The sequence below is a fragment of the Stenella coeruleoalba genome (genome assembly GCF_951394435.1).
Source record: "Stenella coeruleoalba genome assembly, chromosome: 1".
NCBI lineage: Eukaryota > Metazoa > Chordata > Mammalia > Artiodactyla > Delphinidae > Stenella > Stenella coeruleoalba.
The window spans coordinates 184,904,794-184,927,173 of NC_137169.1; the positions used below are offsets into that span (position 1 = coordinate 184,904,794).

The following is a 22,380-nucleotide window of genomic DNA, read 5'->3' on the forward strand; positions in this document are numbered from 1 at the left end:
GTAATCTAGAGATAAATATATGCAAATACCGTGCCATTTTATACAAGAGACTTGAGCATCATTCGACTCTGGTATCTGTGGGGGATCTTAGAACCAATCCCGCTGCGATACTGAGGGACGACTGTACTCATCTTTTCTCCCATTTTCTCTTAAATTCACACTAACCAGGCTTTTGCACCAAGTGCTCCACCAACATTTTTTTTGTCAAAGTCACCAGTGACCTCCACATTGTTAATGCCAACTGTCAATTCTCAGGGTCTGTCTTACTTGACTTTCCAGCAGCATTTGACACACTTGATTTATCCCTCTTTAAACTCATCTTTCATTTGGATTCCAGGACACTTTTCTCATCACTTAGCTTCTCCATCTCCCGCAACTCCCTGAGTTGGGACTCGGTTTTTGTTTCTCTTCTCTTTTTCTAACTACTTTTATAACTCATTCCCCCTTCGTGACCTCAACCAACGTCATCACTTAAGCACCATCTAAAGACTTACAAATTTATGTAGTCAAACTAGACTATCTTCTCTGAACTACAAATTCTACAAAATTCTACAAACTACAAATTTTTTTTTTTTGTGGTACGCGGGCCTCTCACTGCTGTGGCCTCTCCCGCCGCAGAGCACAGGCTCTGGACATGCAGGCCCAGCGGCCATGGCCCACGGGCCTAGCCGCTCTGTGGCATGTGGGATCCTCCCAGACCGGGGCACAAACCAGTGTCCGCCGCATCGGCAGGCGGACTCCCAACCACTGTGCCACCACGGAAGCCCTACAAATTCTTATATTCAACTACCTACTTGACATTTCCACTTAGATGTGTAATAAACATCTTAAATCTAACAAGTTCAAAACTGAATTCCCTGATCTTCTTCCCCAATGATGATTCATTTTACAGCTTCCCAATCTCAACTGATGGGAACTCTATCCCTTTTGTTGCTCAAGTCAAAAGCTTTGGAGATAACTGACTCCCTTTTCTCACATATCACATTTAATTCATCAGTAAATTTATGAGCTCTATCTTCAAATACCCAGAAACCAACCATTTCTGATCACTTTTTTTTTTTTTTTTTTTTTTTTGCGGTACGCGGGTCTCTCACTGTTGTGGCCTCTCCCGTTGCGGAGCACAGGCTCTGGACGCGCAGGCTCAGGGGCCATGGCTCACGGGCGCAGCCGCTCCGCGGCACGTGGGATCTTCCCGGACCGGGGCACGAACCCGTGTCCCCTGCATCGGCAGGCGGACTCTCAACCACTGCGCCACCAGGGAAGCCCTCTGATCACTTTTAATGTCACTTCCCTGGTTTAAGCTATCATCATTTGATTATTGCAACAGCATCTTACCATCTCTTCTTTGCTCCCACAGACTGTTCTTAACAGACTACTTAGAATAGTCTTTTAAAAAGTCAGATGCTGTCACTCTTTTTCTCAAAACTATCTACTGTCTTCCTACCATGCCCGAAGTCCCTACCGGATCCTCCACCTATTATCTTTCCAACCTCATCTGTTCTCTTTTCATCCCTACTTCAATCCAGCCATATGGACCTCTTCAAACACACCAGGCATGCTCCTGTGTTAGGGTTTTGTATTTACTATTCTCTGAACCAGGAATTCACTTTTCCTCAGACAACTGAATAGCATGCTCTCTTACCTCCTTCAAGTCTTTAATTCAAGTGTCACCTAAGTAGCCTTTTCTGGCCACCCTATTTTAAGCTGTCTCCACACCGCCTGGGAAATTCCTTATACACCTTCCTTGCTTTTGCTTTTCTCCTCAGCACTGATCACCATTTAACATTCTCTGTGTTGTTTATTGTTGGTTCTCCCCAACTACAATGGAAGCCCCATGAGCACAGGGTTTTTATTCTGTTTTCACACCACCACCCACTTTTTCTAAGGCCACAGGTTAGGACAGTGCCTGACACCATCACAAGTGCTCAATAAATGTTTGTTCAATGAATGAAGAATTGCTGGCCTAAATAGTCAATTACCAATACTGCGTGTTTGAGAAATTACGTTAGAACAACCTCCCGGAAACTCTGCTTCTAGGTAATTATACTGATTATTCAAACGTGCATATCATTAAAAACATAGAACAGTCCAGAAAATAGTAATTGCACTTATACTCTCTGTGTCACAAAGCTAGAACTTTTAAAATGTTAACCTTAATATGTCTAAAGGTGAGAAGCAGCTTATAACTGTTGAGATTCAGTAGCATTAACATCACTTGGGAACTTATAAGAAATGTACTCAGGCCTTAGCCCAGAACTAATGAATCAGAAACTCTGGGCATGGGTCCCAGCAATCTACTTTAATAAGCTCTCCAGGTGATTCTGATGCATGCCAAAGTTTGAAAAACTGTTTTAAGGAAACTCTGCCACACTAACCCCACAAAAGCCATTATTAAGTCTGTTCCTACCTCTGATGAAGTAGCTGATCCAAATGATGTTAGGGGCTTATTCCATGCACTGACTGAAGGTGGCTGCGGTGGACTAATGGGACCTACTGAGAAGGAGAAGCCACAGGAAATATGACCATTAAAATTTAGAGGCTAATAATCTTTAATCCATTTAACCCTTTCTTTTAATGGTAGCTAGATAATAAAACAATGACTTTTCACATGGTATATAATACTTAAAGAGATTCTTGCATACCAAAATAAATATAATCTCCTCCAAAACATTGTACCATTGTTTTATCAACACAAAGTTGTGTCCATAAAATATGGCTGTTAAAAATATAACACACTTGTCTTAGAAACAAAGGTGTTAAGAAAGGAAGCTAAGAAAAGATTACTGTTACTGCTTCCTACTGACAAAAAGAAATGCCTAGGAAAAAACATACTGAGTATATAAATAAAATTGAAAACAAACCCCCAATTCCCATGCCATATCCCACCCCTCACTTCCTGTTGCACACTTACATTTCTTAGAGATGTCATTCAACACAGCTGGTGGGGCCACCTTGTTATCCCATAATTCAGTTGTAAGAGTGCCATGTGACTGTGGGGTCTGGATGGGTTTTCCTGTGGCTACATAATCTGTGCCATTAGGTGTCTGAGCTGAAGGCAGTCTAATTGAAGGAGGTGGCTGTTTTGAAGACTGTGTTGTAGTCTGTAGTGGACTCTGGACTGGTTTGTGAGTCTGTCCCTGAGTCTGGGCTGGGGCAGTAGGGGCTGGGACTGAGACTTGGACTAGGGCAGGGGTTGGGGCTGGGATTGAGGCAGGGACAGTCGGGGCTGAGGTGGGGGCAGCTGGGGCTGAGGTGGCTGGAGGTGGAGCTGAAGCTGGTGATAGAGCTGAAGCAAGGATAGGAATTGAGGCTGAGGCAAGGATGGGGACAGAGGCTGGGGTGGAAGCAGAGGCAAGGATTGGGGTTGGAGCTGGAGCTGGAGAAGAGGCTGTGGCTGTAGTTGAGGTGGAGGCTGGAACTGGAGCTGAGGCTGAGGCTAAGGTTGGGAGTGGAGCTGAGGTGGAGGTAAAGACTGGGACTGCAGATGGGGCTGGAACTGGAGCCGAGGGTGATGCTAAAACTGGAGCTGGGGTTGAGGCTGGAACTGGAGCTGAGGTTGTGGCTGAACCTGGAGCTGAGGCTGAACCTGGACCTGGAGCTGAGGCTAGAGCCAAAGCTGGAAGCTGTGCTTGCTGGGTTCCCGTAGCCTGTTTTTTGGCAAATCTTGGCGGGAGCTTAGAAGTCTGACTTCTTCCTTTTTCATTTGCATTCTTTTTATTCCAGACCTTAAAAAATTTGCAGGAATCATTTGTGTCAGTAACACAGCTGAAAGTAATAGTTCATACACAGACATTCCAACAAAGCTATCTACTGCTAATTTAGCTCCTTTACTTTACAAAATAGCTACTTGATAGAATAAAAACATCAAGGTTGCCAATGAGATTTTAAATTACAAGATGCTATAGGGGAAAAAAGACAAATATGTATTATATATTCTTGACATACAGGTCCACAATCTCTTTTCCACTATTCTGAAGTTAAAGAAATTAAGGAAATTCGCACTAAATTCATTTGGCAGCAAAATCTGACCCCACCTGACAAAAAATTACTGACTTCACTCAACTCATGTTTGCCACAGAAGCATTAATCCTGGGAGTGTTGCTAGGTATTATGCTATATAAAACACACACCAATGTATCTTCCTAAACAATAATAACAAATAAATGACTTCTGAAAATATCTAGTCCCAAGAATTATATCCAATTAAACTCAATATTACCAACCACATAGGATTTTTACAGTGTTTCCTGCTTTTAAGCCTCTCACCTGTTAGGGCTCTTTATCGGTATGACCTATGTGCTCTATTTATTTTTATCCTCTGTCAGCATTTAGTAAAATGGGTGTTGGGTTGATCTAAAGGAAATAATGTATCGTGATTCATACTATGTATTTCAAAGAACTAATTTAGATTACAACAGAAACTTGTATAGGTCAAGAATCTGCAAGTTATTAGAGATCATGGCAGCTGTATTCATTAAGTTTCCAAGATGATTTAAAATTAACCCTAACTCTGCAATGAAGTATGATGGGGCAAATAAGATATATTTTGAAATAAAGTAAAGATGGTCTTCTCTAAGGCAAATGGTGAGCTAGTGATTACATTCTACTTAAAATTTACCTCATTCTGGTTAAAAAGTTTAAAGTTGTGAAAAATCAGGTCATTCTCAAAACTTGAATAATAACTGCAGCCCTGACCTTATAGGTGGATAGAAACCTTGACCATTTCCTAGTATATTTTGGGCAACAATCTAAATAACTAGTAACAAATTGAAACGCTATACCTGAATGATTTGTTCTTCCTTCTTTCGGCGTTCTTCATCCTGTAAACGTTTCTGTTGTTTTTTGGATACAACTTCAGTAAAACCATCATCATTCAAATTTGACTGGGGGTCTTCAACTACTGTTACTTCAGGATGGTCATCAATTATAACAACACCTACAGATATACAAAAAGATTTAAAATGATATTTTTTTGCAACTGAAAAGATAAATAGAAATGTTTAGTTCAGTAGTGATTAAAAAATAAAAGATATGGCAAAGATCTAGTTCTCATAACTCATAGTATATAAGTCATTTCCCACACCATAAAATGGCCATTTAGCAGCAAAATTTGAAAAGATTTCATAGATATATGAAAAAATTTCATAAACAGGTTAAAAGTCCTGAGACTATCTACTTTGAATGATATATTATACATCCTTTTTTCTTAAGCAATATAGTGGTAGTGCCTTGTTTTTTAAAATAAAAATCAAGGGCTTCCCTGGTGGCACAGTGGTTAAGAATCCGCCTGCCAATGCAGGGGACACAGGTTCGAGACCTGGTTCGGGAAGATCCCACATGCCGTGGAGCAACAAAACCTGTGCTCCACAACTACTGAGCCTGCGCTCTAGAGCCCGTGAGCCACAGCTACTGAAGCCCGGGCGCCTAGAGCCCGTGCTCCGCAACAAGACAAACCACCGCAATGGGAAGCCCACACACCACAACAAAGAGTAGCCCCCGCTCTCCGTAACTAGAGAAAGCCCGCATGCAGCAACGAAGACCCAACGCAACCAAAAATAAATAAATTTATTAAAAAAAAAAAAAAGAAAGAAAAATCAAAATTGTCTTATCGTAGTCAAATCACTTAAACTCTACCTCTCCCAGCCTCAAGATGTGTGCTGTGCTATTAAAGATCTACATAGTACTTTATCTCATTTGCATCTAACCATTCTAAGAGGTGGGTATTACTATTGTTTCCCCTTTTCAAAGGATGTATGTAATAAGCTCTGAGAGGCTGATGTGCTAACAACGCGGTGTTGAACAACTAAGCTGGTCTTATAATTCTTAATGCCTCTAGTTTACGTAGACTATTGTCTATAATGTGGAGCTGTTAAATACCATGAAATACATGTTAAAGTTCCATGTGAATGTAAAGTGGCATAGATGTACATACATCATAATAACCCAGTGGAAGAATAATTCAAGATATACTTTCAACTCATTCTCTAACAATTATTCTGGCTATCTTGTTAAATTATTCTAGGGCTTCCCTGGTGGCGCAGTGGTTGAGAGTCCGCCTGCCGATGCGGGGGACACGGGTTCGTGCCCCGGTCCGGGAGGATCCCACATGCCGCGGAGCGGCTGGGCCCGTGAGCCATGGCCGCTGAGCCTGCGCGTCCGGAGCCTGTGCTCCGCGACGGGAGAGGCCAAAACGGTGAGAGGCCCCCCGTACAGCAAAAAAAAAAAAAAAAAATTCTATATTCCAGTGAGTATAAGAAATCTAGATCCATTAACTAATACTTAGAAGAAAAATAAAAATAGTCCAGGTGATGTGATTTTGGGTTGTAGGCATAATGTTTGCACAATAAATATAAGAAAAGGGTGAGGCAATTCAAATAAATTATTTTAATTTTGCAAATATAAATATATAATATGTTCTGATCGGGAAACACATAATAAAAATAGATACTCGCTGGGCTTCCCTGGTGGCGCAGTGGTTGAGAGTCCGCCTGCCGATGCAGGGGACATGGGTTCGTGCCCTGGTCCGGGAGGATCCCACATGCCGCGGAGCGGCTGGGCCCGTGGGCCGTGGCTGCTAAGCCTGTGCGTCCGGAGCCTGTGCTCCGCAGCGGGAGAGGCCACAGCAGTGAGAGGCCCACATAACGCAAAAAAAAAAAAAAAAAAAGATACTCGCTTGGGAATGATACATATACAATTCAGAATGGTGATAACTTGCGGGGCCTGGCAAGAGAATATGACCATGGAGTGGATCATAGAGAATCTACTGGCAAACAGTTCCTTTTAAATAGCTAAAAATTTGCATTTATAGAAACACTGACAGGGAAACAAAAAATAAATACTAAGACTGGCTTTCACTCTTTATAAACCTATTACTGTTACTGTTTTTCTGTTTTTCTAATAAAAGTTTAATTTCAAAGGAAAAAGCCAATTGATTCTGATTTATCTATGACGCTTCTACTTGTGTTCTAAATCCTTTAAGAAATTAACTGTGTATAACACAACACTGTAAAGCAATTATACTCCAATAAAGCTGTCAAAAGAAAAAAAAAGAAATTAACTGTGTAAAATGGAGCATATGCTCATCTCAATGCAAGGTTTTAGTCCAACATTTCTAAGGATGTCATGCACTCCAGTATTTCAGACTTGTGAAGAGACCTCTTCAGAATTCTAAATTCATCTCGGTTTTTCACTTAAACTAAAAAGTGTGTGTGTTTAAAGCTCATCTTCATAGTCATGTCATCACTCATTATTATTATTTTTTTTTGCGGTACGCGGGCCTCTCATTTGTGGCGTCTCCCGCTGTGGGGCACAGGCTCCAGACGTGCAGGCTCAGCAGCCATGGCTCACGGGCCTAGCCGCTCCGCGGCATGTGGGATCCTCCCGGACCAGGGCACGAATCCGTGTCCCCTGCATCGGCAGGCGGACTCCCAACCACTGCGCCACCAGGGAAGCCCCATCACTCATTATTTTAATTTTCTTGCCTAAGGGCTCCGTTAGAAACCTTTTGAATAGTTCACTCAATTACATGAAGCATTTACGGACATGTGAACAATACTTTGTTCTCAACACCCTGTTCTTGCCTGGTGCTTTGCAACGTTTTGGGCTAATGGGACATTATTAGGAAGACCATTTTTAGGAAATTATAGAACATTTTTAGGAAAAGAACCTAAAGATGACTCTTAAAATTAACTTCAACAAGTTAAAACTAATAGCTCAATTTCCATTATCAATTCAGAAATAATTTGACTTCTTACCTTTTTATATTGTGTTAATCCAATAATATAATACTTTGCAAAATTTCTACTCCAGAAGTTGTTTGGAAAAAGAGAAACTAGTAAACAAATATTTGAGAAGTCTGCCATGTTCTGTGGACTTTTGTAATCTTCACTTGTCATTTTCCAAATGTAGTGTTTAGATGGATGTTAATCTCTTCTCATGGACCACAATAAGATTAGCATCCAAGCTTCCTATGGATTTACTTTAATCGCTCTCTCTAAATCAGAACTTTCCAACTTTAGCAGTATTAACATTTTGCGCTAGCTGTCCTGTGCAGGGTAGGATGTTTAGCAGCATTCCTGGCCTATACCCACTAAGATGTCAGCAGCATCCGGCCACCAGTTTTGACACAAAAAATATCTCCAGAGATTGCCAAATGCAGAACCATCCCTGTTAAGAACCACAGTTCTAAAAATTCTTAAGACGCGCAATTAAGATAAGTTTCTTTCTTTCCCATGTGAATCCTAAAATGGTAGTCTAGAATTAGCTCTCAAAAGTTTGCGTGCATTGGAATCACCTGGAGAACTTGTTAAAACACAGATTGCTTCACACTCCAAGAGTTTCTAATACAGCAGGTCTGGGGTAGGGCCCAAGATTCTGTATTTCTCACAAATTTCCAAGTGATGTTGATGGTCTGAGGACCACGCTTTGAGAACCGCTGGTCTAGAAATAATAATGCCAAAGTCCTGGGCCCAAATCAAATTTAGTATGTATAAATAAGTATTAACTAGATGAAAGAAAACGCTCATCTACATCTCTAATACTGATATAACAAAAGTACCTAACCCAAGTTTCCCATTACTACTATCTGGTCTTAACTTAGTAAATCTCTCAATCTTATTCAGTATTTCCAGCTTAAGTCTCATCTGAATGAATGGCAAATAGCACATTTTTACATGTATCAATATAAGTGTCTACTCATAGAGATTCCTTGTTAACTTCTTCATCAAATATCTCCTTCTTGCTGTGTTGTCCTTCATATTTGACATCCTATCACTCTGTGGCTTTCTGAAAGCATTTATCCATAGCAACACTACCTCCCATCCTATTATTTATTCTCTATTCATCGTATCTTAGATGCCAATTTTATCAAGGTCATAACTCACTGAGGTTAACATTTCTTTCCTTTCAGACACAGAATATGTACAGATATAACTAAGCACCTTCACATTTGGTTTTCTGTGCTTCCCCACACCTGTCTAGCAAGGTAGCGTGGTTAATTTCCTCCTTTTTTTTTTTTTTAAAGAAGAACAGTGAAACTCTGTGGATTATCTTTAACAAGAATTTTATCAAGCACTCAAGCCTATGCTAAAAGCTGGTGTTATTTCAGTTAAAGCTATATCGGTGATTCATAACCAGTCTCCATCTCTACCTTGAAGTCCAACTCTTTCTTTTTTGATGACTTCTTTATTTACAGTATCTATTTAAATGTAACAAATAGATAAACAGATAGATATATAAAAGGGACCTGAGACGCACTTGCATAGTTGTTGAGATCAAACTGTGATAGTGCATCCACTTTCTCTTTGGGTTTTTTAGGGCCTGGTTTGGGCTCTTCTCTTTTTTTCCCAGTAGAATCTTTGGAGTTCTTTTGTCCTGTACCATTAGGGGCTCCTTCCTGGTGGTGTGCAGAGCTGCCATTGACAGGATCAGCACCAGCTGTGCCTGCCGACTGGTCATCAAATGGCCTACAAAATAATAATTTGAGATTTTATTACTACCTCTACATATCCGAACAAAAGAAAAATGCTCTTAGTGGCAGTTTCTAAAGTTCAATCTAAGAAGAAATAACAGTGGGATAGAAGACCCTAACTCTAAAACCAACAAGCTTTAGTGACTTTGGTTGGGTACAACTTCACTAAGATGGAGCTTCCCAGTAAAGGAGATAAGACAAGCTCCTTAGGATTCTTTCCAGCAATTAAATTCTAAAATTCTAATTATCCTCTGAAGGTTCTTATCGTGTCTATTCTTACTGTGTCTATCATGTGATAAATGAGCTATCAACATTGTTTACAGCAGAAAATTTCTGTGATCCAAGCTAGTCCAAAGTATTCACTAGTGGATCTTCTCCACAAGAGGGCAGCATATGAAAATGTCTTTTTAAAGAATTCTATGCTTATACTACAAGTATGTTTTTTTTTTAAAAGTTCAATCAGATTTATATACATGTAAACATTTTAAAAACCAGTTTTAATATGGAAACGATTCACGTCACAAAACCAAAGGTATTTCTACAGGGTTTTTTTTTTTACCTAACAGATTCTTTTCTTGGGTTCATTTTATAAAAACTTCATGAAAATACACCATGAAAAATGGCCTTACCAATTCATTTCCAGCTCAGTCTATAGTATTACTCAAGATAAAAGCTTAACAAGAGCCTGACAAAAAGCATGACCTCAAACAGGTGAAGAATGAATTCATTTCTTCTAAATGGGACTCTTGCAAAACATTCATTTCACTACAGCCAGTAACTGCTATTTCTGCAGGTTCAAAGTTGTTATCATCTACATAGCACAAAAGTCTTGCTAAGTAGTTGAGATCTACAGTGCACACAAATCTGATCAATTTTTCCCTTGAGTATTATTACTTGAAATTCTAATAGTTTGGTTACAGTCAACAACTATTGATACGTTGTTATTTTAACTTATATGTTATCCTATTCTTTTGACTTTTAAAGGGAGATTTAAATTCTGTGTTAAGCAGGTACTCAAACACAACTGGTAGTATTATTTCCCTGGAACTTCGTCTAAGTTATCAGAAAGCAAAAATATTTTCGCTGACTGGTATAGTAACCTGAAATGCTAAGTGTCAGTAACTAACCAATGCAGATTAAGATACTTTGCCTGAATAAATTTCCTACCAGCTCAGGCTGCAAATCTGGGAATTGGTTTTAAAAAAAAAAGAACAAACGGGCAGGCCATAATAATAGTTGCTTACTATATACCAGGTGTTACATTAAGTGTTTCACAAATATCATGTCACTAAATCTTCACACATTTTTATAAGTACTATTACTTTCTCCCCCTTTTACTGGTGAGGAAGCAGAGTTTATACCACTAGTAAATACCAGAGTCTAGATTTAAAACTAGGAATAACGCTACTTTATAATGTTTCCCAATACTAAACATAATAATAATAATTTACTATAACCAACATTTTAATATTTAAAAAAACAGACCAAGTTTAGCATAGCTGAGAAAAATTCTTTTAAAAACACCACCAATGACATGGCATTTATGTTACTGGTGGCCTTGGTGGTTGGGCAGGACTTTGCTTTCTAGGCCTCTCTCTAAGCTGGATCATTTATTGTAGGTTTGCAACTTGAGTGAGGAATATAATTTATCCTTAACTTTCAACATTCACTCTCCAGAAACCAGTACAGAGTGACTGTATATGGTTACAACATATTAATTTAAGTCCCAGAGGACACCTGTGAGCACCAGTTTTCCAAAGAGAAACCAAGAAAGAAAGGCAGGCTGCTCATCATCAGTAAGATGATTTACCAAATGGAAGACACTGTATAGGTCCTGCCCTAGGTGTGTAGATTTTCCCAAACCTACAAATTCCTAACAGGACTCTTTTGGGAAATGTAACGTAACAACAGGCAGACTCCTGAGACACACTAACCTCTTTCTCAAGCACCCTTACACTTTTAGAATAGAAAAAAATTCTAGGAGAAGAATGTCTTGGCCCTCTATAGACTAGTTCCTTTGCACAGTTCAACCAAGAAGTATACTTTTAGCTTCGCTAAAGGTACAAAACTAGGGAATTCCCTGGTGGTCCAGTGGTTAGGACTCTGTGCTTTCACTGCCGAGGGCCCAGGTTCAATCCCTGGTCAGGGAACTAAGATCCCACAAGCCGCATGGCGGCCAAAAAAAAAAAAAAGAGAAGTTGCGTAAGTAATTATATCTAACACAAAATACTCACCCTCGTTTTCCACTTTTTGATGGTGGGCCACTTCTTCTTTCATTCCTAGGACCTGAGAAATTCCTTCCGGATTTGGGTGGACCATTGTTGCCACGCCGATTCTGGCGATCTATGCCAGGTCTCTGACTAGAAAAACTTCTCTTTGCTATTTCCCTTTTTGGAGGTAAAACATTCTCTCCAGCCTTCACAACCACTTGTGCATTCAAATCAGCATTTTTTTTTTCATCCCTTTCACGCCTCTCATTGAAATCACTGCTTTCAGAAGCTGTTTCCCATTCTTCATTTGCCTGATCTGAAGAGTTCTGATTAGATAAGTCTGGTGTCTTATTCCCAGAAACATCCCCAGCAGTATTAACTGGTTCTTGAACCACATTACTAACTGTGCCATTTGTGGGCACTGCCACCTCACTGGTTTTTGAAGCAGCCTCCCTCTCTCTTAGCCGTCTAAATCGGGGAGGTTTATCTTGCCTCGGTGGTCGGGTAGGACGCTGCCTTCGGGGCCTCTCTCTAGCTGGGTCAAATTTTCGCTCAAATTTTGGAGGCCGTTTATCTGCTGGCATAGGAATAAACTGCTCATGTCTTCTTGGTGGCTCTCCATCATCTGGTTTAGGAGCTTCTGCCTGCCTTGGGTTCCACTGATTGTCCCGATAAGCAGGTCTTCGTAAAGTGGAAGGGCGTGACGGGCGACCTCCAGGATCCCTTCCACCACGTCTGAATGTTCCCCCTCTGCCTCGCCTTGTAGGCTCTCCTTTAGGAAGGAAGCCTGGTTTAGATTTATCATCATCCCTTACAAAAGGTTTTTCTAGAGGTCTACTATCTATTCGGACATGATTTTCAGGCTTGAAAGAAGATGGAGGCTTTACAGGTTTTTTGTTTTCAGACCGTTCCTCTCTTTTGGGAAGTTTACCTTTGCTTAAACTATCCTTGTCACTTGCACTTTCATGAATTTCACTGTCCGTGTCAGTCTCTGAACCTCGCTGTCTTCTTCTTTTGGGAACTACTTCAAAATCAGAGCTCTCACTTCGTGTTTCACTTTCTTCTCGCTGTCTGAGGGGCCCTGGGGGCACATGCTCTGCTCGTGGCTTACTGTCTCTATACTGAGGATAGTCTCGAGTGTGTCCTCTACCACCCCGGCCACGCCCTCCATAAGAGCCTCTATAGCTTCGCCCCCTGGAGTAATATTCACCTCGGCCTCGACCTCTGTACCCTTGATCTGGAAACCAATCTCTATCTCTAGCTTCTTTCCAATAGGCCCTAGGGGGTAAAGCTGATTCTTTCTTAGCGGTTGGTCTTAAATCTGGTCGAGACCTCTCTGTAACAAGGTCTTTGCTGATGACTTTCTCAGGTTGCTTTTCTTCCTTGACTGTTGGTGCTGGGACAGTTTGCTGGTTTACAGTTTTAGCTGCAGGCTCTACCTCAACACTACTTACAGGTTCCAAAGGCTTCTCAGTATCCTGAGGTGGCTTTTGCACCAAAGTTGAAGGTGAAGTTTCTACTGAAGGAAATTTCTCTGGTTCTGGTTGAGGTGGCAGTGGAACCGACTGTGGCTGAAGCGGTGTTACAGGTGGTGGGGGTGGAGGAAGAGGCTCTTTCTTTTCTGTCTTTTCAGGTTTTGCCATTTTTTCGGTGACCTTTTCTCCCTTTTCTCCTTCTTTCTCCTTCCTTTGCTCTCGTTCTTCTTTCATATCTCTAAGTATAGGTTTTTTAATAGGACCTGATCTTCTCACAGGCCTATCATTACCTTCTTCTCTTCTGTTGGAGCTAGGCCTTGGGCCCCAACGAGTTTCCGATTTAGATTTATACAGTTTTTCAGGTTTTGGTCCTTCAGAAGATCGTATAAAGCCCTCTTTTTTTGGTTTTTCCTCTGACCTTTCTGCTGGTTCTTTTGAATCAATGCATCTGCTAGTTACTTTAGGAATGCTTGCAGATGGCTCATTTCTCTGCTCCTCTGATTTTTGAGTATGGTTAGATCCATGGGAAACACTTCTTTTCCGGGCAGGCTGACTTTCTCCAGCTGAAATTCGCTCTTCTTGAGTGGATACAGTCTTTTGATCAGGTACATCAAAACAAGCAGGCTGATTATTTGTGTCAGTATGATGAGGTCTAATGTCTTCCACTGATCTGCTTAAAAACTTCTGTACTTCTGTCTCACTTGATTCTCTGACAAAGTCTGCTTTTGGATGAGCCTCTAACTGACTATGTTCTACTGGATAAGCAGCAGTTATCTGTTCCTGATCCAATGGGGCTTCAGGCCTATGATAAGGAGAATTCAAAGAAATAACAGCCATCAAGGCAAAAATCTTTCTCACAGGTACATGTACAGCAAAATAACCCCTCTAATTTAAAAAGAAAAAAATGGATTCTAATCATAAAGAGCTTTATATGTCTCTATAAAAAGTTTAGTGCAACATTATTCATAATAGCCAACAGATAGAAACAACCTAAATGCCTACCGACAGATGAATGGCTTAAGAAAATGTGGTAAATGCATACAATAGAATGTTGTTTAGTATTAAAAAAAGAAAGAAAATCCTGCTATATGCTATGTCATGGATGAGGACATTACACTAAGTGAAATAAACCAGTCACAGAAGGACAAATGCTGCATGATTCCACTTATATATACTATATAATGTAATCAAACTCATCCACACAGAAGGCGATTGCCAGGGACTAAGAGGAAGGCGGAAATGAGTATGATTAAATGGGTAAAAAATTTCAGTTGTGCAAGATTAAAAAGTTCTAGAGATCTGTTGTACAACATTATGCTTATACTACACACTTAAAATTCTGATAGGAGGGCAGATATGCTATGTTTCTACCCCCACAATTAAAAACAAATGAGGCTCATTCCTTAAGAGGAAGTTTAGACCATGCTGATGTGAATTTTTAAGACCGAAACTAGTCATTTCCACTTATAACGAGAGTGCACTAGAGTAGGTCCATCTTTCCCACTGAATCAGAATTTTAAAACACCATAACATACTCCTTAAAAGGGCAGAAGTTCTAACTTCATGGTTATAAACTGTTAGAGATCACCAATTGTCTGACACTTCATAGTAACTCTGTAAATTAGTGTTTGTCCTCAACTCAGCCTTAGAAAACTTCCATAAGATATCGATAATTAAATGTCTACCATATTTCTCGTTAGTGGAAGAACTACATCCACACTTTAGCCACATTACATGTCAAGTACTTAATCAACAGCAGAATCTTGCCAATTTTAACATCTACCACTGAATTTCAGCATTTAACTAAGTGTACAGAACTACGTTACAAAATGCCCTAATCAATACAGAAATGCCAGAAAAAGGAAAATACGTCCTAGAATGAAATAAGGCATACTAAAATGGGAGAAAATCAGATCGGTGGCTCAGTCCTAAATCAGAAAGATCTTCAGAGAGACTACACAGTTTTCGTTTCCCCACAATATTCTATTGGTCTACTAATAATTTTAATAATTACCTTATATCCTCAGGTTCTTCTGTTGCCTTGGGAGTGGTGGCCTGCTGAGGCTCAGTATGAGGATAGGGATCTGACCCCCACATCATACGAGGCTCAGAAAGGGAAATTGCATGATCTCTTGCAGAGCGAGCTATATGCTCAAATGACTCAGAGCTGCTCGGTGACCCTTCCATCTGGTCTCTTCTCATTAATGGCTTAGGAGGCATCATTCCTATACAAAAGATCAGAAAAAGATTGGGGGGTGGGGGTAGGAGAACGAAGGAAACAAAATCATTATAGACGTAGAATCTACATTATTACTTAATTACTATTTGGACATTCTATATTTAAACCAAAGAAATACTTTTGGCAAGTAAAACTGATTAATTCAAAAAAATAATCAGTGAAAATTATATTGAGTTTTTCTGTGAATGAGATTTTTACCGTTGCTTTTAAATAGATTTAAAAATTGAGGTAGCAAAGCAAGCAAAACCATAAGAACAGCCTATTTTACTTTAAAGGAAAGAAAAGATAATGCCTATAAAAATCAGATAACAAGCACCGTGACTCTACGCATGTTAAACATTATGACAATTACACCAAGTGATAAATTTTCAGAAAAACATTTTCTATAGAAAATCCCATTAATCTAGTTTAGTTGATCAATATGCTATAAATTATGCCTCTTAAATTTAAAATTTTCAGTGTAAATTTTAAAATAAAGATGTGATTCTTGATCATATTTTTGTCACCTCTAAATTTTCCTCTAGACTGTCTTGGTACTGGATTATCTGGATTTATTCTGATAAAGACTGCTATTTTATTTGTTTTTAGCTAAACTATTAGGAAATCCAAGTGTTAGGCTGGCAAATGACAGAGAAAATTGAAAAGCTGTAATATATAATATATGGACAAAATTCAAATGCTGAAACACCTGAAAGAATAAAAACAATGTAGCGAATAACAGATATTATAACTAAGATAGCAATTTTCCACCTGAAAATTTTAAAATAGTATTTGCAAGAGAGAAAATATATTTTCTCTTTGGTCTTACCACACTGTTGGTACAGTACCTGGCATTTAACTACTCTGTGCTGAGAGAAGACACATAATTTTATGATTAAAAAGTCCTACTTAAGTTCTGACTAGATTATAACTCTCAAAGGAATTAGGACTAAAAACGTGGGGAAAATGAAAAACTTTGAACTTGCAAAACTGCAAGTGAGCCATGAGACAATGCCAACTTAAACTTACCAGGATGAATGGGTGGAATATCCATAGCAGGTCTACCTGATATCATTCGCGGATCCATGTATGACTGCATCATGAGCCACCTTGGATCAAAACCCATAGAAGCCAAATGCTGAGGGTGAGGCTGCATGGCCTGGTAAAGAGGTCTGTGTGGTGGTGGAGGGACAGCACCACTGGATGGCTGTGAAGGAACCGTTTGTGGAAGTACACCTTGCTGCTGCTGCTGCTGCCACTGCTGCTGTTTCATCTGTTCCTAAAAAAAGCAGGACCCTACATCTGAGACTTTAGTTCCATGTGATAAATTAATACAATCAATCAGAAAACAGGCTTTTTTGAAACCTTGAGGGAAAAGAATTCCAAACACATTTGACAGTGAGAGGTGGCAAGACAAAAGAACAAAGAATAAGTTATGACATTTTGCCTTACACGTGACTTAAGCAACTAATCACTCATTAATTATACTGCAGAAACCACTTCCTAGAACGGAAGATGGTTTCTATAAATGAGGCAGATGGAAAAAAGGAACGACACAGAAGTTTCACAGTAAAGCCCTTATCAACAAACTTTTACTAATTTAAAAGGAGGAAATTTTTCAGGGAAAATTTGTATGCTTTGTGTATTTTGAGTTTTATGTCAAATTATTTCTTATACTACTGAACAATAAACCTTTTTAATCACACATACAAGATAAAATGTTTTTATTGTTACCTGCTGCCGCTGGAATCGTGGTGGTAAAGACTTCTGAAACTGTTTAAAATAGCCAGATAATATAGCAGGCCGAGGCTGAGACCCTGACTCTGGTTCTGTTTCATGTGCTGCTTGTGTGGTCTCTTTTTCACTGTGATTGTTATCTTGTCTACTGAAAACTGGGTCATCCTCTGCCCAAAGAAAAGGTGAAAGATTATTATACTCATCAACGACACTTGACAAATACATGTTGTTTGTACTGGAGTGAAATAATTAGATTGATATATTTAAAAAGTTAACAAGGAAGAAAGCATCCTTACTCTAAAACACTTTTGTATTTTAATATTGGTAACCATCAATGAGGTAACATTAGATTAACAAAACCCTAGACCTTCTCAAAGCTGGATTCTTAAGACAGAAATCACATGCCCAAATGCTTTACCATACAAATGTCTGTATTTGATATTTTGTGATAATAAACCATTTCAAATACTACCTATTTTGCACTGTTTCACTAAATATTAACACTACTGTCAAAATTTACTTGGGGTCCTCTAGGACTTAGGTGAAAACATAAATGGCCTATAAATACTTAAAATAGAACATACTGGTTTACTTAAAAATTTTTTTGATCAGGGGATGTTATCTATAAAGAAAACTAATGAATCTAAGTCTGATGACAACAGTGATCACCAGCTATCTTCAAATATATAAATCATTATTCTGTGATATATCTGAAGATAGATGGTGATCACTCTGTTGTCATCAGAGTTTAAAATCATTATTTTATGTAAAGGGTATCAATTATGATACACGAGAAGGAGAATCACACACATCCGCCACACACAAAAAATGTTCTCATCCCAAAGAAAACCAGAGCCATATATACATTCTAGAGAATGCTATTTGTCACAACTACAAAGCCATGCATACTATAAATTCTTTTCTCAGATAATTAGGGGTGGATTTTAATGGGAAAGTTAATGTAATGCCAATGGTAAAACGATGCAGTAAAGAATCACAAATCACATTTTGTCTGTATTACATTCAATATTAAAAATGCTAAAAAAATAAAATATTAGCGAGAAAAGAGAGCCAAGTAGGTGCAACATTTAAAAATGAAATGGGTACATCTCATGATAAACCCAGCTAAAATTAAACTGCCATCAGAAGACATATAAAATGTGAATGAAAATAAACGTGTCACTAAATAACAATTATTAAAAACAAAAGCATAATTAATTAAGTATATATAGTGGCTGCTGATGGTTAAATTAATTAATCAGGGTCATTACATGTATTCACTGGCAGAACTAGGACTAAAATGCATTTCCTTATTTCTAATCCATGGTCCTTTCTCATTAACTGTGAATGAGATTCCCTAAGGTTGTTCTCTTTCAGAATTCATCAATTTTAAAGTATACAAATGTTTTTCATTTCTGTGGTGAGAAATTTTACTTTACCTTTTTTGAGTGTTTTGAGCAAAGTGCTTAAGATATATAATAAAAGCCCATTATCAATATCAACTTATCTCTAGACTGCTTAATATAAAAATTTGTGAAATCTGGTAACTAAACAAATAATCCACATGGGCTGTATCTTATTTTTTTTAAAAATTTGAGATAAAACACTCTTACTCTTTTTATAGTTACATTAAGGACCAAGTTTGAAGGTAACCCAGAATATAGATAAAAACTTAAAGCAAAACTTTAAACAGCTTTATAACTTCAAGCAGCAGGGTCTTATAGAAAGAGCATTGGTTTTGAGGTAAAAAAAATTTCAGTATTTCCGTAACAGAAAATATACTGAAATAAAACTATTTCTATTTTAAATCACTGTTAACTCAAGCTATTCATTAAGACTGAATTTTACAGCAAGTTTGGAGCAAAGTTTTATTAATTAGAGTTTATAAGCTAAGTTGGGAAAGAACAAAAAAGCTGATTATAGCTAACAAAGGCTTTGGGTTTTTTTGGGCAGCACTGTGTGGCTTGCAGGACCTTAGTTCCCCAGTCAGGGGTTGAACCCATGCCCCCTGAGGTAGAAGCGCAGAGTCTTAACCACTGGACTGCCAGGAAAGTCCAGCAAAGGCTCTTTTCAAAAAGCATAATTACTGTCTGGTAAGCTTATAAATGACCTGTGGAAGCTTTTCTATTCCCACTGGTAGAAAAACAAATATGAAATTATGAACAGAGTACAGTCATTTAATTATGACAATCCAAAATTCCCATTAACCTCTATTCAACTTAAGTTTTAGAGGTATTAACACATGTGAACAAATGAAATTTTATTTAGTAGTTAAATGTCTTGGAATCAGAAAAGAGTAGAAGAATCAGCATCTCCTAACTATGAAGCTAATACAATTTTGCAGACAAAATAGAATTAAAGGTCATCTAACTATATGGTATCTACAATAAACTCACTTTAGATCCAAATATGTAAATAAATTGAAAATGAAAAGATGGACAAAGATAGTCCATGGAAACAGTAACCAAAAGAGAGCAGGGTGGCTACACTAACATGAGACAAAATTGACTTTATTTATTTTTTATTTTTTTTGTGGTACGCGGGCCTCTCACTGTTGTGGTCTCTCCCGTTGCGGAGCACAGGCTCCCGACGTGCAGGCTCAGCGGCCATGGCTCACGGGCCCAGCCGCTCCACGGCATGTGGGATCTTCCTGGACCGGGGCACGAACCCGCGTCCCCTGCATCGGCAGGCGGACTCTCAACCACTGCGCCACCAGGGAAGCCCCAAAATTGACTTTAAATCAAAGAAGTTTTACAAGAGATAAAGAAAGTCATTAAATACTAATAAAAGGTTCAATACTGCAAGATACAACAATTATAAAACACTTATACACCTAGTAACAGACCATCAAAACGTATGAAGCAAAATACTGACAGAATTAAGGGGATAAATAGTTGCACATTAATAGTCAGAGGCTTCGGTCTTCCCTGGTGGTTCAGTGGTTAAGAATCCACTTGCCAGTGCAGGGGACACAGCTTCGAGCCCTGGTCCAGGAAGATCCCGCATGCTGCAGAGCAACTAAGCCCATGTGTCACAACTACTGAGCCTGCGCTCTAGAGCCCGTGAAGCACAACTACTGAGCCCATGTGCCTAGAGCCTGTGCTCCACAACAAGAGAAGCCATCACAGTGAGAAGCCTGCGCACTGCAACGAAGAGTACCCACAAGCTTGCTGCAACTAGAGAAAGCCCGTGTGCAGCAACGAAGACCCAACGCAACCAAAAATAAACAAACAAACAAATTTATATATATAAAAAAATAGTGGCTTCAACATTCCAATCCCAATAATGGCTAAAATAGCCACACAGAAGATAAATAAGGAAAGAGGACTTAATAAACCAACTAGATCCAACAGACATATACAGAACACTCTATCCCAAAACAGCATACACATTTTTCTTGAGGGACATTTCCAAGACAGATCACATTAGGCCACAAATCATCTCTCAAGAGTTAAAAAGATAGACATCACATAAAATATTTTCTCTAACCACAATGGAATGAAGTTAGAAATCACCAGAAGTAAACCTGAACAATTCACAAATCTGTGGAAATTAAACAATACACTCTTTAACAGCCAAAAGATCAAAAAAGAAAGTGCAAGGGAAATTGGAAAATACCTATGAGATGAATGAAAACAAAAGCACAACATACCAAAACTTCTGGGATGCAGCAAAAGCAAAGCAAAGAGGGAAATTTATAGCTATAAATGCTTACATTAAAAAACAGGAAAGCTCTCAAATCAGTAACCTAGAGTTATGACTTAAGGAATGAGAATAAGAAGAACAAACTAAACCCAAGGTTACTAGAAGGAAATAAAAATCACAGCAGAGATCAAGAAAATAAGAGAATAGAAAAACAGAGAAAAATCAATGAAAACAAAAGTTAGCTCGTTGACAAGATCAACAAAATTGACATCTTTAGCTGGGGTGGGGAGGGGGTGAACTAAGGAAAAAAGGAGACTCAAGTTACTAAAATTAGAAGTGAAAATGGGGACAATACTACCAATTCTACAGAAATAAAAAGGATTATGAGAGAATTATGGACAATTGTACACCAACAAACTGGATAACCTAGATGAAATGTACAAATTCCTAAAAACAAAAAATCTACCAAGACTAAGTCACAAAGAAATAGAAAATGTGAATAGACTTTTAACTAGTAAGGAGACTGACTTGGTAATCAAAATTCTCACGACAAAGAAAAGCCCTGGACCTGATGGCTTCACTGGCGAATTCCACCAAACATTTAAACAAATAACATCAATTATTCTCAAACTTTTCCAAAAAACTGAAGAGGAGGGAACACTTCCTAACTCATTTATAAGGCCAGCATCACCTTGATACCAAAGCCAAACAAGAACACTACAAGAAAACTACAGACAAATATCTTATGAACACTGATGCAAAAATTCTCGACACAATACTAGAAAACAGAATTTAGCAGTATACTGAAAGTGTTATACACCGTTTACCAAGTGGGATATATTCCTGGGACGCAAGGATGGTTTAACATACAAAAATCGATCAATATATTATACGCTGACAGAATGAAGGGAAAATAACACATGATCATCACAATTAACACAGAAAAGGATTCAACGAAATTCAACACATTTTTATGATAAAAATACTCAAACTAGGAACAGAAGGAAACTACCTCAACAGAATAAAATCCACTTATGAGAAACCCACAGCTAATACCACACTCAATGTTGACAGACAAAGCTTTTTTTGTAGGATGAGGAACAAGACAAGGGTGCCTCCTTTTGCCACTTTTATTCAACTTAGTACTGGATAATTTTGAGGGATTCAACACTGCAGTGGAGGAAGTAACTGCAGATGTGGTGGAAACAACAAGAGAACTAGAATTAGAAGTGGAGCCTGAGATATGGTGGAATTGCTGCAATATTACAATAAAACTTGAATGGATAAGGAGCTGCTTCCAATAGATGAGCAAAGAAAGTGCTTTCTTGAGATGGAATCTACTCCTAGTGAAGATGCTGTGAAGCCTGTTGAAATGACAACCAAGGATTTAGAACATTATTACATAAACTTAGTTGGTGAAGCATTGGCAGGGTTTGAGAGGATTGACTCCAATTTTGAAAGAAGATCTACTGTGGATAAATGCTATCAAACAGAACGGACGTTACAAAGAAATCATTTGTGGAAGGAAGAGTCAATCGATGTAGCAAACTTCACTGTTGTCTTATTTTAAGACATTGCCACAGCGCCCCCACCTCAGCACCCTGATCAGTCAGCAGCCATCAACAC

General features: G+C 38.7%; 1 protein-coding gene across 10 annotated transcripts in view; it reads right to left on the reverse strand.

Moving 5' to 3' along the window:
• Positions 1–22,380, reverse strand: part of PRRC2C (proline rich coiled-coil 2C) — a 99,853-nt gene that overhangs the window by 29,422 nt on the left and 48,051 nt on the right. For all 10 annotated transcript variants that reach the window (XM_079935424.1, XM_079935422.1, XM_079935425.1 and 7 more), the window contains exons 13-20: positions 17,107–17,276; positions 16,402–16,651; positions 15,169–15,379; positions 11,704–13,956; positions 9,256–9,464; positions 4,782–4,936; positions 2,912–3,725; positions 2,408–2,493 (exon numbers count right to left, since the gene is read on the reverse strand). In XM_079935424.1, the coding sequence (XP_079791550.1) occupies positions 2,408–2,493; positions 2,912–3,725; positions 4,782–4,936; positions 9,256–9,464; positions 11,704–13,956; positions 15,169–15,379; positions 16,402–16,651; positions 17,107–17,276 (4,148 nt within the window). The remainder of the gene's footprint in view (positions 1–2,407; positions 2,494–2,911; positions 3,726–4,781; positions 4,937–9,255; positions 9,465–11,703; positions 13,957–15,168; positions 15,380–16,401; positions 16,652–17,106; positions 17,277–22,380) is intronic.